Raw genomic sequence first — 16,407 nt, forward strand, 5'->3', positions numbered from 1 at the left:
GCTGCTACTGATATGAGGCACCATCTTCATTTTGCTGTTACTTAAACACTGTTTGTCAGTTGATAATATAAATCCATGTAACTGTGAAAAGACAAAGGATCCCAGGACCCAGAGCTCTGAGTTGCACTATTGTCTTGCTGGAAACACTCCCAAAATACCAACATGCAAATGTAGTCTTCTGCATCTTAAAGTATTCCCCCGGCAACCAGGATTGGGAATTTAATGCAAAGTCCCTTTCCTTCCCATCCGTATTTCCTTTTGAAAATGTGGTTTCTACTGGTAATCAAAGATCAGCTGTTATCAGCGTATGTTCAAAGTGCTTCACAAATGAACACTCACTACCAAAACAACCTCGTCTAAGCAGTTTTATCACAAGCTGGTCTCGTCAATTTTGAGGACATACGACTGGACACACCTGGAACGCATCAAAGTCCACTTAAGCCAGCGTGCCTCCTCAGCTATGGCCAGTAGCAAATAGTTCAGAGAAGCTCCTAAGAGCAGGGCAAATGCAGAGTGACCGACCAACCTCCCAGGTGCCAACAGCTTAGGGTTTCCCAAGCCAGGGAGTACATTAACAGCTAAGAAAAATGGGTATAGTCCCAAACCTCATCTGTTTCTCACTTTGGAGCAGCAGTTTGTATCTGGCATGCTGTACCTCACCCTCCAGCTCTGTGGTGTGGCTGCAGCCTCTCCACATTCATCTGTGTAAACTTGAGAGGCCAGCAACTGTGTAGAGGTGAGGGCAGGTCTCACAGCTACACGTGGGCAGCTAAAGCCTCTGCTGGGCTTTGCACTATTACCTATCATCACAGCTCATGCAGGAGTGTTTTAAGCTGACTGTGGTGTCACTGTGTAAGCCACCATCAGCCTGAGGGTGCCCAGAGATCAGCCTTCCCACAGACTGAGCAGTAAGAGGCACACTGCAGACATGTGCTGGTGTATCTAATGAGTGAGGTGCCCACCTGCACCTTCATCATACTTTCACAGTGGTGTTTGAGCAGTCACCTAAACGTCAACAGCCCCATAGAGCACACTAACCTTGTAGCACAAGTGTATGCGGAGAGCTCTGAATCTTTGAGTTTCTTCTTTGGACTCAGCACATACAAACTATTCTGCCTTTTGTTTTTCAGTTGAGGTGACCAACTGAGGTGGTCAGCATGTTATCTGTGGTGACACAATGGCTCTCCATCCTTCCTGACTGCACCACAAGAAGCAAACCACACAGAATGACACGCTGCTAGGCACACCCTTACTTTCTAAGCGCTAATTAATTGAATAATGGGTTGGTTAGCAAAGCCTCTCATCTATACTGCACTCAGAACACCATCTGGAAAAAGGCTGGTGAGGTTAGCAACATGGATGCTCTGTTATATCTGATACCTTTGTAAGAGAATCTGTCCCAGCATAACTAATGAGACAGTATTTAACAGCCAAGATGTGTATTTGTTCTCCGGGACAACATTGGTGAGATGGCAAACATTTTCTTGATTGGGATGGTGATCACTGTGCTTCATTCTGTGACAAACAGCAGAATGAGTTTCCTGTTCAAAATGGAAAGCAAACAGTTTACTCAAAGAGCTTTAAATGTCATCAGTCTCTTAGAAAATGCATGCTAGTAGGCCATGACTCTGAAAGCAGCGGAGCTGCTCAGTGTACCTTTTGCCTCCACCTAAGCCCACTGGATGCATATGGATGAGGATGGCTATCTTTGTGCCAACAGCCCCGTTTCAGGCCGGGGATCCTCTGACCTGCCTCCGAATTGAAAGTGTGATGCTCTGGACAGATTCTGCTGTTTTTGGTTCTTCCACATTTATGCCAGGGATCAGAATTCCAGGAATCTGCTGCAGTCGAGTTCCTGTAACAAAATGCCACAGGAAAAGTCACCCGCATCAGGTGCTCACAACAGGCCTGCAAATCCTTCTCTCCACTTTAAAGTACGCTGACGCTGTTGCAGCCCCTGTTAGAACAAGCAGGTACCTGAGGTACCCGGAAGGAACCTGGGGGCAGAAGATCAAACAGAACCGGTGTTCTGTTGCCTCAGGTACAGCTCCATGCAGGTGACAGCCCCATCCCTGTAGCTAGCAGGCAGCTGCCCACAGCCTGCCTCTGCTGGACCTGTGATTGAGAATGAGGTGTATCTTGCCTTGTGCCTCCCACACAGCAAAATGCTTTCCAGATGTCAATGAACTGAGCCCAGCAGTACTGCTTTTCTAAGGCAGAAAGGTCCCCGTTTCATCAGCAGGAGAGGCTATGGGTTGGACTGCATGGAGATGGTCTGGAAACCTAATTTGAATGAACTTTTGGCAAGCTAGCAAAACTTGTAAACATAATTGAATCACATTAAAGCCCCATGTGGGCATTTTTACTTAGACTTAGAGGTGTGCTTATTCTCTACAGTATATTCTGCCTCCAAAGCAAATTAAAACAAATTAATTTAGTCCACCATTTAACTCTTACTGAAGGTGTCCACTTTAATGCACTTAACTCGCCTATTTGAAATTCACACTTTTAGTTCACTGAGCTGACTTTTTCCTGGGCTCTCCTTTGTAAAGAAGCCCTTCCAGAGGGAGCAGAAGGGCTCCGTTTAGGATCATTCCAGAGTGCCAGGATGGCCCACAGGCTTTCTGTGGACCTAGCCCTACTGTACTCTTACCTATCCCACCACACCATGCTCTGCAGCAGACCCAAACAGCAGAGGCAAGGCAGGAAGCACAAGCTAGCAGGAGTCTTGTCTGGCTGCAAGTAACACTGCATAGAAAATTCATGAAAATGCCCCAGTTCTTCAGGACTGCAAAGCCTGGGGATCATTTGTTCTGCCCTTCCAGCATAACACAGACAGTATAATTTCATTCGATTACTTCTTCAGTCAGCCTGATATCTTTGACTGAAGCACGAAGTCAGGTATTTGCTGCAGTCAAATTGTTCCAGGCATTTTGTTGGATGCGTGTTTTCCATTGAAACCAATTTCTGCTTTTAGTAAACTACTTATTTGTTTTGTTTTGTTTTTTAAATAATATTTTCCCCTCTAACAGACATGCTTCTCTCTGCAAATCTATAGTCACTGCTTTCTTGGGAACACAGCTCTGGTCTGTAGCAGCTTAAAGAAAAAGAGGACAGAAAGCCATTGCTTTCCTGCAGCCCAAAGTTATTTCACCAGCATGAATGCAGATTTCTCCAAGTCTCAACACCTTTCCCATGACATTGTTGCTATATTTAAGTTCTTGAGGATGTACAGTGGCTCAGTTTATCTACCTCCGCATGTCAGCAGTGCAGCTGGAACAGGAACACCAACGTCTTCAGGCTTTACAAGGTGGCACAAGTATTCTACAGGAGTTCAGGGCAGCTCTGAGAGCCATCAATTTCATCTTTTCACCTATCCCAAAAGTGGGGTGAGGCAGGGCAGTGCAGAGAGACTCAAATACACAGTGGAACGAAGCATAAAACTGACCAAGTCAGAAAAAACAGAATTGTCTCTACAGAGTAGATAATTCACTCCTATAAATATTTAAATCTTTCCAGACTAGGTTTAGCCACACAGCACTGGCTAAACTGAGCCAGCATCCTGAGATCGTTGGTAAAGTTCAGAATTCGATATGAAGTTTTCCAGTGATGCATCTTACAACGCTAATAAAGACAGGAAGCACTAAAGCTTACCTTTTCCTGAGGCAGAAACTGAGAGATGGGGAAAAATGACTCCACCTTGGTGACACTGGATGGATCCTTTCTAGGGAACTGGGGGGCAATGCTTAGAAGTCAAATAATAGTTACTGCATGTTTGCGCCCTGATCCATAGACCTATCTGGCCAGAGCTCACAGGGACGACAGCAAAGCTGGATGTAGTAGCTGGGCTGAGATCTGCGGGCACAATCTGCTATAGCAATGCTAACAGATATCCACCCTCTGTATTACCAGGATCTCTTGAGCCCAGCCCTTTCCCCAGGCGTTCAGTCCTCTATGTGGAGAGTTACAGAGCTCTAACAAGCCCTGGAGAAACAACATTAGAGTCATTCAGTCATACAGTCAACCTGTCAGGGATTTAAGCCCTAACCTTTATTATAGTACCCTTATATGAAGGTGAATAAAACATGGGATATTCAGCTGTCTTTGACAAATGCATTATGTTTGCCCGACTTTCTCATTTGCCACAGAAGAGAGATGGAATTATTCTTTCCGATCAAATGAGTTTTAGCTTTTCTCATTAGCTTTTCGTAATCTTTAGTGTGCAGATTGGAAGGAAGGGGCTTTCAGCAATTCTGTCTGAAAGCGAAATGACTAAAGGTTAAAACAGAGAGTAGGAGGCAATGGGAATGCACCACTGTTGCAGAGAAATTTCCAGCCTGATCTTGACTGCATGAGGAGTTTTAAAACAGCAAAAAATAATTAAAAATAAAAATAAAAATGACAGAGCCAGAGAAATCCTCACTGAAGTAACAGAGTGGGCTGTTCAGGTCTGAGACTGTGACTCACATGGTTGATCTCATGTAAATAGCCCAGTGAAGGGCTTATCTGAACTGGAACCATCACTTTTAGCCTTGACTGGGTCAGTTTAGATCACTCCAGTGAGTTTACTTTATGGCAGCATCAGCACTGCAAACCCTTACATGTTCCAAGGAAGACAGAGGGATGTATTATATATCACGGGGCATCTCGTGTACATGAATCTGTCATCTGACTGAAAGGATCATCCAGCCTCCTCCAGACCATTATATCTTCTGCTGCAGAGTGCCCAGTTTGATGGAATTGAAAGAAGCAGAGGTGAACAACCTCTGAGCCCACAGCTGCAATATCCCACTGATTAAAAATCATAAGTCGGAGGCAGGTCAGAAGCTTCTTGCACACCCTCCTCACGCCTAGACCTTGCAATAGACGCATACCATTCCGAGGAGGTGCACCAAGGTCATCAGAGTAGGTTGAGCACCTGCCAGAACCACACAGGCTGTCACCACCCAGCTGGACTGCGTAGCTGGGCATCTCCGCACTGCACGATTCTTGAATTTCTTGTCCAGCCTAAATGATTCTGTGATCTGCTCCAGATGAGGCTTGCCAGTACCACAGTACAGCCACAGCTCAGAGCAGCAACAGAACGCATCCTCCAAAAGGAAGTCAGCTATCCGGACAAAAATGCTTTTTTGGTGACATAACTCTTGTCAACATCAGGGCTTTCACAACCTTTGTTTTTTTTCACACTCCTATCCAGCTCAGCTTTGACCAGCAAAACAGTGAAATGTAGGGCAAATGCTCCAAGACAGCTAATCCTTTTTACTTACATAAGAGCAATCAACGATGTAAGATTGATCACAGGTAGCAGATGCTGCAACATTCAATAGCCCACAGGAGAAGGAAGCAGAACGCACTTCATTTTGAAGTGTTTTCAGGGAAGTTTGCTTGAGTGCTGTGCGGAGTATGGGCAGGGCTCTGGGAACCTTAAGGTCACCTTGGCACATGTCCTCACAGCGCTGCCTGCCCTGCCCTGCAGCTATGGGACACCAGCCCAGGGGACACTGCTGGTGACACGTGCAAGGTGCATGAAGAGCTGGAGGGCAGTAGGGCAAGGAGCAGGACTGAAGGAAGATGATGCTGTGTGTGGTGCGTACCTATGGCAGACGACCTGTAATTCTTTGCACAATGCTAGAAAGCGGGGGTGGTTTTTAAAGATATTTTCTGTACTGGAGCTAAGAATGGCAGGTTTCACAATGAAGCTGTTGTTCAATTAGATGTGATTCAAAGTGTTTGCAGATCTGACAGAGACAGGGAAGTAATAAAACAAAGATACTAAGACTTATCAGTAATTCTTGCCATTTCTTAATGCCACTTCTAATCTATGCCTTTGACCCTTTGGTAATTCTACTTCATTTTGTGCTGCTATAACATTCAGCAAATGGCTGAAAACTGAAATGCCAGTCGCTAGCTTATCATGTTTGCTTTATGACAGCCCAAGACAAAGGCCAATACATCATAAAATAAAAGTCCAACTCCATAGTTAGACTCCTGAGTAGACGGCTTGAATTTCTAATGAGCAGAAATTTGCTGTCTTGCTGCTTTTAATAGAAACTCAAGGGTTCCTGAAAAATCAAGTCTTTTATCAAATTGTCAGATGTGGACTTAGGAACATAGCTTTTGAACATGAATCAGAAGTATAGGCCTCTGGTGAATGCTGTGTCATAAGTACAGCTATTGCAGGGCAGGGACTCCTTAGTATAGGAAGGGACCTCATAAGGATGTTTGTGCTGCTTCTTTCAAATGACCTGAGGGACAGCTCTGCACGCTGTCGGGTTGGCTGAGCCCCAGGGGCTGAATCTACTGCTGGAGATTCTGTTGACCTACCAACTGCTCATGGTAGCAAGGGCACAGGTTACCTCCCGGCCTCCCTCTTGCAGCACAGCCCTGCCTTCTGCCCATGGTGCTGCTGCGTGGTCATGTTTGTGCACTGGTGCTTTGCATGGGCAAAGCTTTCACTTCTGCAAAGCAAAGAGAGAAGAGCTGCAATAATGGCAGACCTGCTGGGGCTGCTCTAAGGGAATTTTAACTGGGAGTTATACTGCTGTGTCCTAAGTGAAAAACAACCTCCTCTTGACACATTTGCACAACCACAACAGTTGCTGGACATGCAGCTGTACATCAGCCACTGGCCTAAAATGTTCCTTGGCAACTGCAGAAAGGCTGCCATGCACTTCTGTCACGCGACAGGACTACACAGGATACACAGCACAAAACAAAGGTACAAGGTGGCAGATTCAAAGCTAACAAGAGGAAATGCTGTATGAAATGCATAGTTAAATTCTGTCACTTGCTGCCAGTAGTGCTGTGGATGCCAAAAACACATTTTGAAAAGTGATTTGACAAAGTCCCAGGTAGAGCTATTAGGGGCTATTAAACAGCAAGATACTAGGAAGCTTTCAGGAACCCGCACACTCGTGCATACAGTGTACTCACTGTGGGCTCACCATTTTCATGCACTTTGCTTTAAGCATCTGCTACCAACCAACAGAGAGAGGAAACTAGAACAGATAAACATTTAGAGTGACCCAGTAGGACCATTTTTCACATAAAACCTTTTATGTTGGTCTTAATATACCTCAATACTGAGAGCTGTTAACCGCAGTGCTTCAGCAACTGCTTCATAAGCAGCTGAGCCAGCTCCGCAAGCCCATTCAGCCACTTAGAGAGAAAAGCTTTAAATCAGTGGGGAGATAGTCATGCCTTGTTCTCCCTGGGCTAATTTAGCCAGCTGTGGCCTGCAAGAAGGAAGAGCTTCTCAGACACTGAGTTCACCTGATTCACCTGATACAAACATATCCTCAGGGGCTTTCCCAGCCCAGATGCAAAAGATTGCAGCAGGCAATGATCCTGGTTCCAGGTCTCCCAAGAGCTCTGGCAGCACCCAGGCACCCAATCTGTAGCACTTCTCAGTTTCAGGAGACTGGCACACGATAGGGAGGAGATGCTAAAATAAGGAAAAAAATAATAACTGCACCGTTGTCTAAAAGGATATTGCCAACTTCTATACATCTGCACATCATTCCCTACAAAAGCTTACAGCGCACACTTCATTTTTGCAGTCTTCCTTCATTGGTGTGAGAGTCCTCTCCACGCTGCAAAGTGAAGATGCCTGGGAATCCTGCTGCAATATTGGTTATTACACGTAAAGGCAAACTCTATTTTAGCAAGGAATTTGTCCCCTGAGTTGTAACATGGTCTGGACTTGCATACACAGGTGAGGAAAAAACATGCAGTAACTTGGTTAACAGAGAATTGCACTGTAACGTGACTCCTTGGCATAGAGATCTGCCTGCGTAAATGCCATTTCAGGCATGACAGATGGAGGGAAAGGCTTTAATGCTGCTGTATTGTGCTCCTGCTCCCAAACTAAACAGATCCCAGACCACTGTGTTGCTGTAGTGCTTTGCCACTGTGCCCTCTTGCTACGTGCTGCGGTGGTCTTGTCTGCGGGCAGGAAATCCCAGAAGTAATTCCCTGAGGAATACCAGTGGGAAACTCAAGTTTATTTACTTGTTCTGCCTCAAGATTTTCTTACCATTGCTTAGGAAGCCAAAAAGGTGACATCTTAGTGACTCTATGGACCACCTGTGTGAGGAAATGCAGGCTCTGTCAGGCTTTACCCCAGAAGGCCAGCAGAAGGGATGACTGACCTGGGGAGCCTCTGGCCTACCGATGAGGACCTTGACTAGAGGAGGGGAGTCTCCACTCCCATCTCGAAGCCCATTTGCATCGGTGTCACAAGCACCTAATCTTGGCATAGCTGTAGAGCCCAGCACCAACCTCTCCCAGCCTCACTCCCTTGCTGGAAAGAAACAGTTTCTCAAGACTTCCCAAACAACCATACAACTGCGTTACAGAACAGCTTGTTCTACCTCAAGCCACGCAGTTATTTCATCTTGTGGTGGGCCCTGGGGGAGCCACTTTATCACCAGCTGCAGCAGGGCTGAATGGTTTCCTACTGTTGGTGATTAAGGAAATAACAGTTGCCAGACAGAGATTTACCTGAAGACCTCTGCTGAAGCTCTTCCCCTTTGATTGCCCTTCAGTGTCATGCCTTGCCAGGCCTTGTTAAGGCTTCTCCATTGTTCTTCGTGCTGTCAGTCAGTCACGACTTTGCAAAGGCGAATATGCAATTGAGATCCTTAATTAATGCCACGTAACATTCAGATGAATTCACTGGGGAAGGGACATGTGAAAGGAATCAAGCCAGAAACCTAGCAGAGTGGGGGGAGGGGGGTGGACCCCTTCCAAGGATTTTATCTGTAGAAAGATCTAATTAAGCTAGAATAATATGCAAGCTCGTTTAAAAAGAAAATGAACATCAAGACAAGCTGAAGCTAACAACCAGCTGTCTCCTCTTTGAGAGTTAAACGCATTAGCTCCAGAGGCAGAAAAGAAAGAGAAAAATAGGCTTAGGATTTATGTATCTTAAAACAAGTGAAACCTACACCCACTGGTATAACACTCCAAATCTTCCACTTCATTTGCATCGTGGGGGCAGGTCTAATTCACTAGAAGGGAATGTGCCTCAGTTGGCCATGGCTAAGCTAACATAGGCTTTGCTGCCTGCTGTTGACAAGCTCAGTCATCCCTTCCAAGTGCCTGTGGCACTTTCTCTCCATCCCAGTGCAGCCCAGCCCAGGCTTCCAGACCTGGCTTTGCTGCCTGGGGATGGCTGAGAGCCCACACTGAAGGCAGGGTGACCAGTAGGTAGGTGGTCTTGGATTTGGGATTGAGGAAAGGTGATGCCATGTTGGTCAGAGACCCCACAGGGACTACAAATAGTGTAAACTCTCAGATAAAAAAGAAAAAAACAACCAAAATACAACAGGCTTTAGACAGTATTGATTTCAAATGTGTCCAGGAGAGTTAGCCACCTCGATAACCTTCCCATAGAGCTGGACATCACGTTCCTGTTGGGTGTGTCTACACTAGAGGGGATTTTTCAGCATATATATATTGCTAGAGCCATGACAAAAATATTTCAGTAATAGAGATGCCATTCATACCACTGAAGGAGCTATTTTCTTAGCTACCTAAATAGACTAAGCTGTGCATTTTTATTTTTATTTTTTGCAAGCACAGATGAAATTATATTAGGGCCAGCACTGATATGAGTTGGACGTGTATTCTTCCAACTAGTATATCTCAGACCAGACAGCAAAAAATTTTCAAGGCAGAGTGATCTGCATGCACATTATCAGTATCACCATTACGCTTTCCCAAGTCACTAAGGGAATAACAAACCTAGGGAAAAACATTCACTCCAGTATGAGAAGTCACACAGCTCTGACAGAGAGCCAACAGCAGTTAACTCAGTTTCTCCCACACTTTATTTAACTGCCCCATTCAGTGGTCTCTCCGCAGATGTCAATACAGTGAGGATGTGAATAGTTCCTTTATGGCCAGGAAGCTTCTACCTCTGTCTGAGCTTTACCAGAAAATAAAGGTATGCCCCTGAACTAAAACCATCAAGAAATCATGATCAAATCTGCATACTCTGTAAGGCAGCAGAGAACCTGAGCTGCCCTCAAAACACAATGCAAAGTGCTTGGATTCCCCAGCAATTGCTTGTCAGGGATGCACACATTTATTCCCAAGGAGAGACAGGGTTGGTGGTCAAGATGAAGATGCAGATCAAACAGCTTTTTCTCTCCACTGCAGCTGTCTATTAAACAGAAATGTAAAGCATTACATGATTACAGACAAACTTGCTCAACTGTTTGTCCTCTTCATTCCTTAATTGAAAGGTGGAAGTTAAAATGTTTATTACAGGAATCAAGATTGTTTCTGCATAAGCGTAGAGCAAATCAGAGGATCTAATTTTTTAGCAAGCTTACCTGCTTTTGAAGGCAAAGCATATATTGGTACAATATGATTGTACTACTACTACTACAAGAGCCTACTTGGCTCTTGTGAGGCCCCATCTGGAGTACTGCGTCCAGGCCTGGGACCCCCAGTACGGGAAGGATGTGGAGCTCTTGGAGCGGGTCCAGAGGAGGGCCACTAAGATGATTAGAGAGCTGGAGCACCTCTCCTATGAGGAAAGGTTGAGGGAACTGGGATTGTTTAGCCTGGAAAAGAGAAGGCTCCAGGGAGACCTCACTGTGGCCTTCCAGTACTTGAAGGGAGCATATAAACAGGAAGGAGAACGGCTGTTTACATGGGTGGATAGTGATAGGACAAGGGGGAATGGTTTTAAACTGAGACAGGGGAGGTTTAGGTTGGATATTAGGAGGAAGTTTTTCACACAAAGAGTGGTGACACATTGAAACAGAGGTTGCCCAAGGAGGTTGTGGATGCCCCATCCCTGGAGGCATTCAAGGCCAGGCTGGATGTGGCTCTGGGCAGCCTGGTCTGGTGGTTGGTGACCCTGCACATAGCAGGGGGATGAAACTCGATGATCATTGTGGTCCTTTTCAACCCAGGCCATTCTATGATTCTATGATTTGCCCTTGGATGCTCCATTTGAACCATTTCAGATCTGGCTCAGATTCAACAGTCTGAACAACTTTCTAGCCCATTTCAACAGGAAAGCAGGGAGTAAGAATTCCCAAATGCCCTTGTTCAGACTTTCTCCAATGAATGATGTGATCTGTCACAGTTTCCTCTCATGGGGGGCAATGAGAATGCCCACATAGATGGAAATCTAGAGATGTGGAGGTCTTTATTGCACTGAGAAAAGGTGAGCACAGTCGCTAAACCTAAGCACTTTTTGAATACAAGGCATAGCATTACAAGCACTGAAATATTCTGAAGTAGGAAATTATTTAAAGGACAAGTAGGATAACAGTGTATCATTGTGTAGTTAACATGCACGCGTATAAGGCCTGTGTCATTTTTAAAAAGGGCAAATAGACTATGAAGAAAATAAACAGCTACATATCGAGATCTGGACTCACTACTGACTCACGGATACAACCGCCTCCCCTCCCCACAGTTTTATTTGGAAGAAATTATTTGGAATTTCTTGAGATTTTTTACTGCGGTTTCTCAAGCATTTCTAATGGGTCGTATATTGGCTGCAACGTAGGGTCTCCAGCCTTCTATTTAAGTAATATTTTGTTCTGGCGAGCAGTGCAAACATGGCCTGAGAACAGACTGCAACCTCCTCCAGTCAAATTCACAAATATAATTTGGCTTTTGTCTCCTGCTGCAGTCTGCTGCCGACAAAATGCATTATTATATATGTGATTATTAAGGTAATCATAAAATATGACATGTTACTTGATGTTGCTACTAAAACAACAAAGATCCCTGATTGGCAAACGCTGTCTTTGTCAGCAAAACACGCCTTTCTCATCAGTTGCATACCAGGATACGTTATCCTGGGTTTTACCCATATACTCAGGAATGTTTGACATGACTATAAATAATTCAGCCCTGACACATAGTTTTTCAAAGGCTCAGTCTCAGTTATAATGCAAGATAAAGCAAAGTGCCTCCTTCTCAAGGAGGGAGTATGAGAACCACGCTCTGACCACTTTCTTTACCTGAGTGACTTTACAATGAAGATGGCATTTCTGAGGCCACATCTTTGTGGGAAAATGCACCCAGCTGAGAAGTTGGAACAGGCAGAACCGGTGGAAAATCCCCAGTACAACACACAGCCCCTGATGGGAGAGCAGATGCTGAACAGTTAACACATTCCTGGCCTGAAAAGATTTCCTTTCCACAAGTCCTGGCTTGCTGAGGGCATGGTGATCTCAGACAACGGGCTTACAGGCCACCCCTCTCACTGGAACACACCACAGAGAATAGGGTTAAAAAAAAAAAAAAAATCACTGGTAAGAGAGTGGGAAGATTACCTGTTCCAGGGATACAAGCAGTATCTGAAAAAGTCCAAAGAAAAGAGATCCAGAAGTTCTTTGCACTTGTCCACAGCATTAGGACCTTGAGGCAAAAGGAATTCAAAAATGAAAAGGGAATAACCCATTTTGGCTTTGCCATTCCAGTGTGACAGAAGTGAAGACCAAGTCTCAGCTCAAGGCTTGGGATCTGATACTTCTGCTTGCTCCCATGAAGTTTCTTTGGCTTAAGTGTGAAATCCAGAGCAGGAATCTCCTGCTGAAGACTCGACTGGTAGAAGAAAGGGGCTAGCTGTCCTTGCCTAATGTTCTTCGCATTGTTGGATACCAGCCCTTGGAGGAGGAGGAGCAGAAAAAAAAAGCTGTTGAGGCCAGGAGTGCACACCTCCAGCTTCCTGAACATCTGGACACTGGCAAACAATACCAGCAAACTGCCACAACACAACGTGCCCAGCCAACATGCTGCCCTGGGCTGCCTGTTGTACATTCAGGCAAATCCCTGTCAGCTAGGCAGAAATGTCCCAGCAGGGACATGTGGCTGCTGCTGGAGTCCATGGCCATTTACAATTACTTTACCTATCCTTCTGGAGTTCAAGGAGAAAATGCTGCAGAACAGGACTCCCCCCTTGGCTTTTTCCACTTCCCTCAGGGCAGCAACTCAGGACTGCAAAGGCGAGTTTTGGTGAGAGTAATTTTTCTACAGTGACACCGCTCCCTTGCAAACCAGCGGGCAGCACCTGATTGTGCTCGGTTGTGCACACAGGGCTAAAGGTGACGTAGAGCATCTCTACCCTTTTGCTTAGCCTCGTGGAGACCCCTAACTCCCCACTGCTGAACTGTGGAACTGCAGAATGTTCTCTGCTGGCTTCCCACCACCCATATGGCAGACAGGGCCCTTTATCAGCAGGAGCCTGCTCCCTGGCCTGTGTGGCCCATACTTCCCTGGGCAAGGAGCACAAGGCGGTGCAGGATGCCAGTACCCAGTGGCTGTCGTGCCCTGAGGAGCACCTGCTGCAGTCTGGGCAGCTTGCTGTGCTGACCAAACCAGTTACACCAGCACTGCCGTCCTCCCAGCCCCCATACCAAGTCCTCTGGGATGTGGGAAGGCCTCCAGGCAGCTGAGGGGTGGGGATTGGGCAAATGGCTGGGGACAAGGTCAAGAGAGAGGAGAGGAGATGTGAAGCTTGACTGACCAGGCATTTTACTCCAGAGCAAGCTTTTTTGAGGACTGATACAGTAGGTGATTGGGAAGGAAACGGCCTTCAGAGAGAAGCAAACAGTGTTTCACCAAAGGTGAGAAGGAGCAAGCACAAATAGGCCAGGCCAGATGAAAGGCTCAAGGCCTTCCTGTATGTCTCAGCCTTTCCTCCACTTCTGCTTGTGATACTCTGAGCCACAGACTGGCCCCTCAAGTTGGGAGACTTCTGGCTTAGACACTTTTCCCAAAATGCCAATATGCTTTGCTCATCGTTGCAACATGTGGGGCAACGCTGCTGTGGCAACGCGCCAGCCTCGGCGTGCAGCTCACCTAGTATCGGCCATTGTGCAAGTGCCTTCTGCTGTGCCCAGGAAAGCCTAGGCTGCTTGCAGAGCAGACCGTGTAAGCGTCGCAGATGAAATGTGACATAAATTGTTGCAACACCTCTGGGGCAACGAAAAAGGGCGAGAAATCAAGCTGCATGTGAGTGTCTGGGTGGCTTCTGTGTGCTGTAACAGTCTCTTCACCTCCTTGTGCTGCTCCTGTTGACCTTGACTCCCAGTGAGAAGGCCGCCAGTGTAAATCAAACACAGACTAGCAGTGCTTAGCTGTCAGATTCCAGTCGGTAGTTGCTGGCAGGCTGAGTGAAACAAGTTTTAGGCTTCAGTGGTTCACATCTTGGTTGCAATGGACCCAAATTAGCTGCTCAGCTGTGGGGCTGAGATCTGAACGTGCAGCTGAGACTACGCTAACCTGAGAGGAAGGACAAGGATCTGGAAGGCTTTGGCCTTGCCACAACCTGATATGTAACCATGCCCAGGCCACCTTGCTTTTAACTCCCTCACCTTGCTTCACTGAAATCAGGGCACAGGGTACTGGTGGCTGGTACTCAGGCTTGTACAGAATTTGGTGACATTTCAAGTGACGGGGGTCCCAGCAGGCTCCCCGTGAAAGACCTTTCTATCAGGACAGTACCTGTGCTCCCATAGACCTGCACTCTCACGGCAAAGGCATGACAGACATGTTTGCTCCAGCTCTGCTAGTCCTCCACATCTGTGTGAGTGAAGCAAGGCTTGAGGCTGCAGGCTGTGAACAAGTTTCTCTCATCGATGCTAAATTCGCCCTAAAGCAGCAGCATGTGTTTTTTTCTCACCTCCTCCCTCTCCTGAAGTTCCTTTCAGGTAACAGGCCATACCCAGAGATTCTTCAAGATGTTAAACACAGGAAATCTTAGGTTAGAGAAAGCTGCTGTTGTTAGGACAACACATATCACAAATGCTTCCATTGCTGTGCTCTCCCTGACTGGTCCCAACCACTCTCCTTCTGCTTCATGGCCTCTTTCCCACATGACAGGTTGCAAATGAGGTCAAATGCTCTGGAAACGGTTTGCAGTACTTTTCCTGTGTATAATAAAAAGCTCCAAATAAAAGCATTTCTTGAGTCAGCACTGTTTCAGCAAAGATGCCTAAATTGCAGTGTTGAGTTAAAGGTAGTGTTGATCAAACTGGGGCAGTTGACTGTCTTTCCATAGGCAAACCAGGACAGAAATATCTATGAGGTGGCCACTCACTGCTGTAAGCACCAAGCTTTCCACCTCTCATACATCTTAATGGCAGGTTCAGTTCATGATAATCCACAACTTATATCTGCAGTGTGTCCCTTCCCTAGCAGCTTTCTAGCTGCAAATAGCAAGGTTACACATACTCCTGTCTACCTGAGGAGAAGGCTATATGACCTATCTGATATGCAACCCTAGGGTATGGAAAAGTCAAGGGAAAGTAAACCTAGTCATGATATCTGGGACTTGGAATGGTGCAAGGTTAACACACTGCACAGAAAAAAAAATAAATCAATGCAATTAGAACTGGTACCCAAAGAGCCCAGACCTCATGATTACACATCTCATGGAAAACGTGGCTGGTAGCATGGAGTTTTCTAGCACTGCCATGGGCCTTTCCTGCTTCACATATAAGATTGCCACCTAGTGATCACCCCTACCGGGGCGGTACCCTAGATTTCAACCTTCCCCACTAACACTCTCCATTCCTCTCCCTTTATCAGCAAGACTCCATTTATTTTGCAATATCTGATCAGATTGCAACCAGAGGTCATGTAACTGTACAGACCATTAAACACCATTTCATTTGGGCAGATGCAAATGGCTCCATTATACTGAAATCCCATTACTCACACAGCTCACCTTAAGCACTGGGCTATCATCTGAGCAAGGCAGTAAAGGCAATAAAAACACAGCCTGCCCAAGACATGGTTCTTGCTGGGGAGATCTGGATGCAGGAAGTATTTCCAGATACTTCCAGATCTGTGCTGCTTAATGTACAATGGGAACATATTGCCAGCAGCTAGATTTACATGTCTGGAACTAGAATATTTCGACACGTGTTGCTGGTTTGTGGTACTCTGTCCCTAAATACCAAATGCGGAGCATGGGCTTTTAAATAACTTCTCATCCAAATGCATGTGAAAAGAGTATCCCTGCTGGAAGCTTCTCACTGTAGAACAGCTATGTTTGTGCTGGAAAACCCAGCCATCACCACCCAACAGAACAGAAGAGTGATCTTGCAGGGATTCTTCTCAGACATTTACAAAAACAGCAGATATTCCAAGAGAGTAGAAGGTCATGCAGCACCCCCGACTCCTGTTTGTTACCTCTGTTAAGCTGGCCATTTTCCTGTATCCTTTTTTGCTGCTTGCTAGGCAGTTTCTAATTCGTACAGTGTTTCTGTCGCCACTATTTTGCTCAGTACCTCACAAATTCTTGAGGCCTAGTTTTCCTTCGCAGAGCTGGGGCTAAAATCTGTGCATTTCTGAGTTTTCTCATTTCAGTCACAGCCCCTGCCTCTGATTCAGAGTGGCGTTTCTGATAGGAACCCAGAGAAGGAG

General features: G+C 46.0%; 1 protein-coding gene across 3 annotated transcripts in view; it reads right to left on the reverse strand.

The window, feature by feature from the left end:
• The window catches only part of LOC121106658, a 50,510-nt gene that overhangs the window by 5,599 nt on the left and 28,504 nt on the right, over window positions 1-16,407 (reverse strand). Inside the window, exon 1 of one of the 3 annotated variants that reach the window (XR_005839412.1) lies at window positions 1,381-6,407. The exons of 1 other annotated variant lie outside the window; for it this stretch is intronic. Coding sequence is in view for 1 of the 2 variants with exons in the window: in XM_040646703.1 (XP_040502637.1) it covers window positions 12,309-12,795 (487 nt within the window). In the remaining variant the exon portion in view is untranslated. Of the gene's footprint in view, window positions 1-1,380; window positions 6,408-12,308; window positions 13,334-16,407 lie in introns of those variants that run through there. One more of the 3 variants, XM_040646703.1, reaches the window with a different exon arrangement.

The sequence above is a fragment of the Gallus gallus genome, chromosome 1, assembly GCF_016699485.2.
Source record: "Gallus gallus isolate bGalGal1 chromosome 1, bGalGal1.mat.broiler.GRCg7b, whole genome shotgun sequence".
Classification (NCBI taxonomy): domain Eukaryota; kingdom Metazoa; phylum Chordata; class Aves; order Galliformes; family Phasianidae; genus Gallus; species Gallus gallus.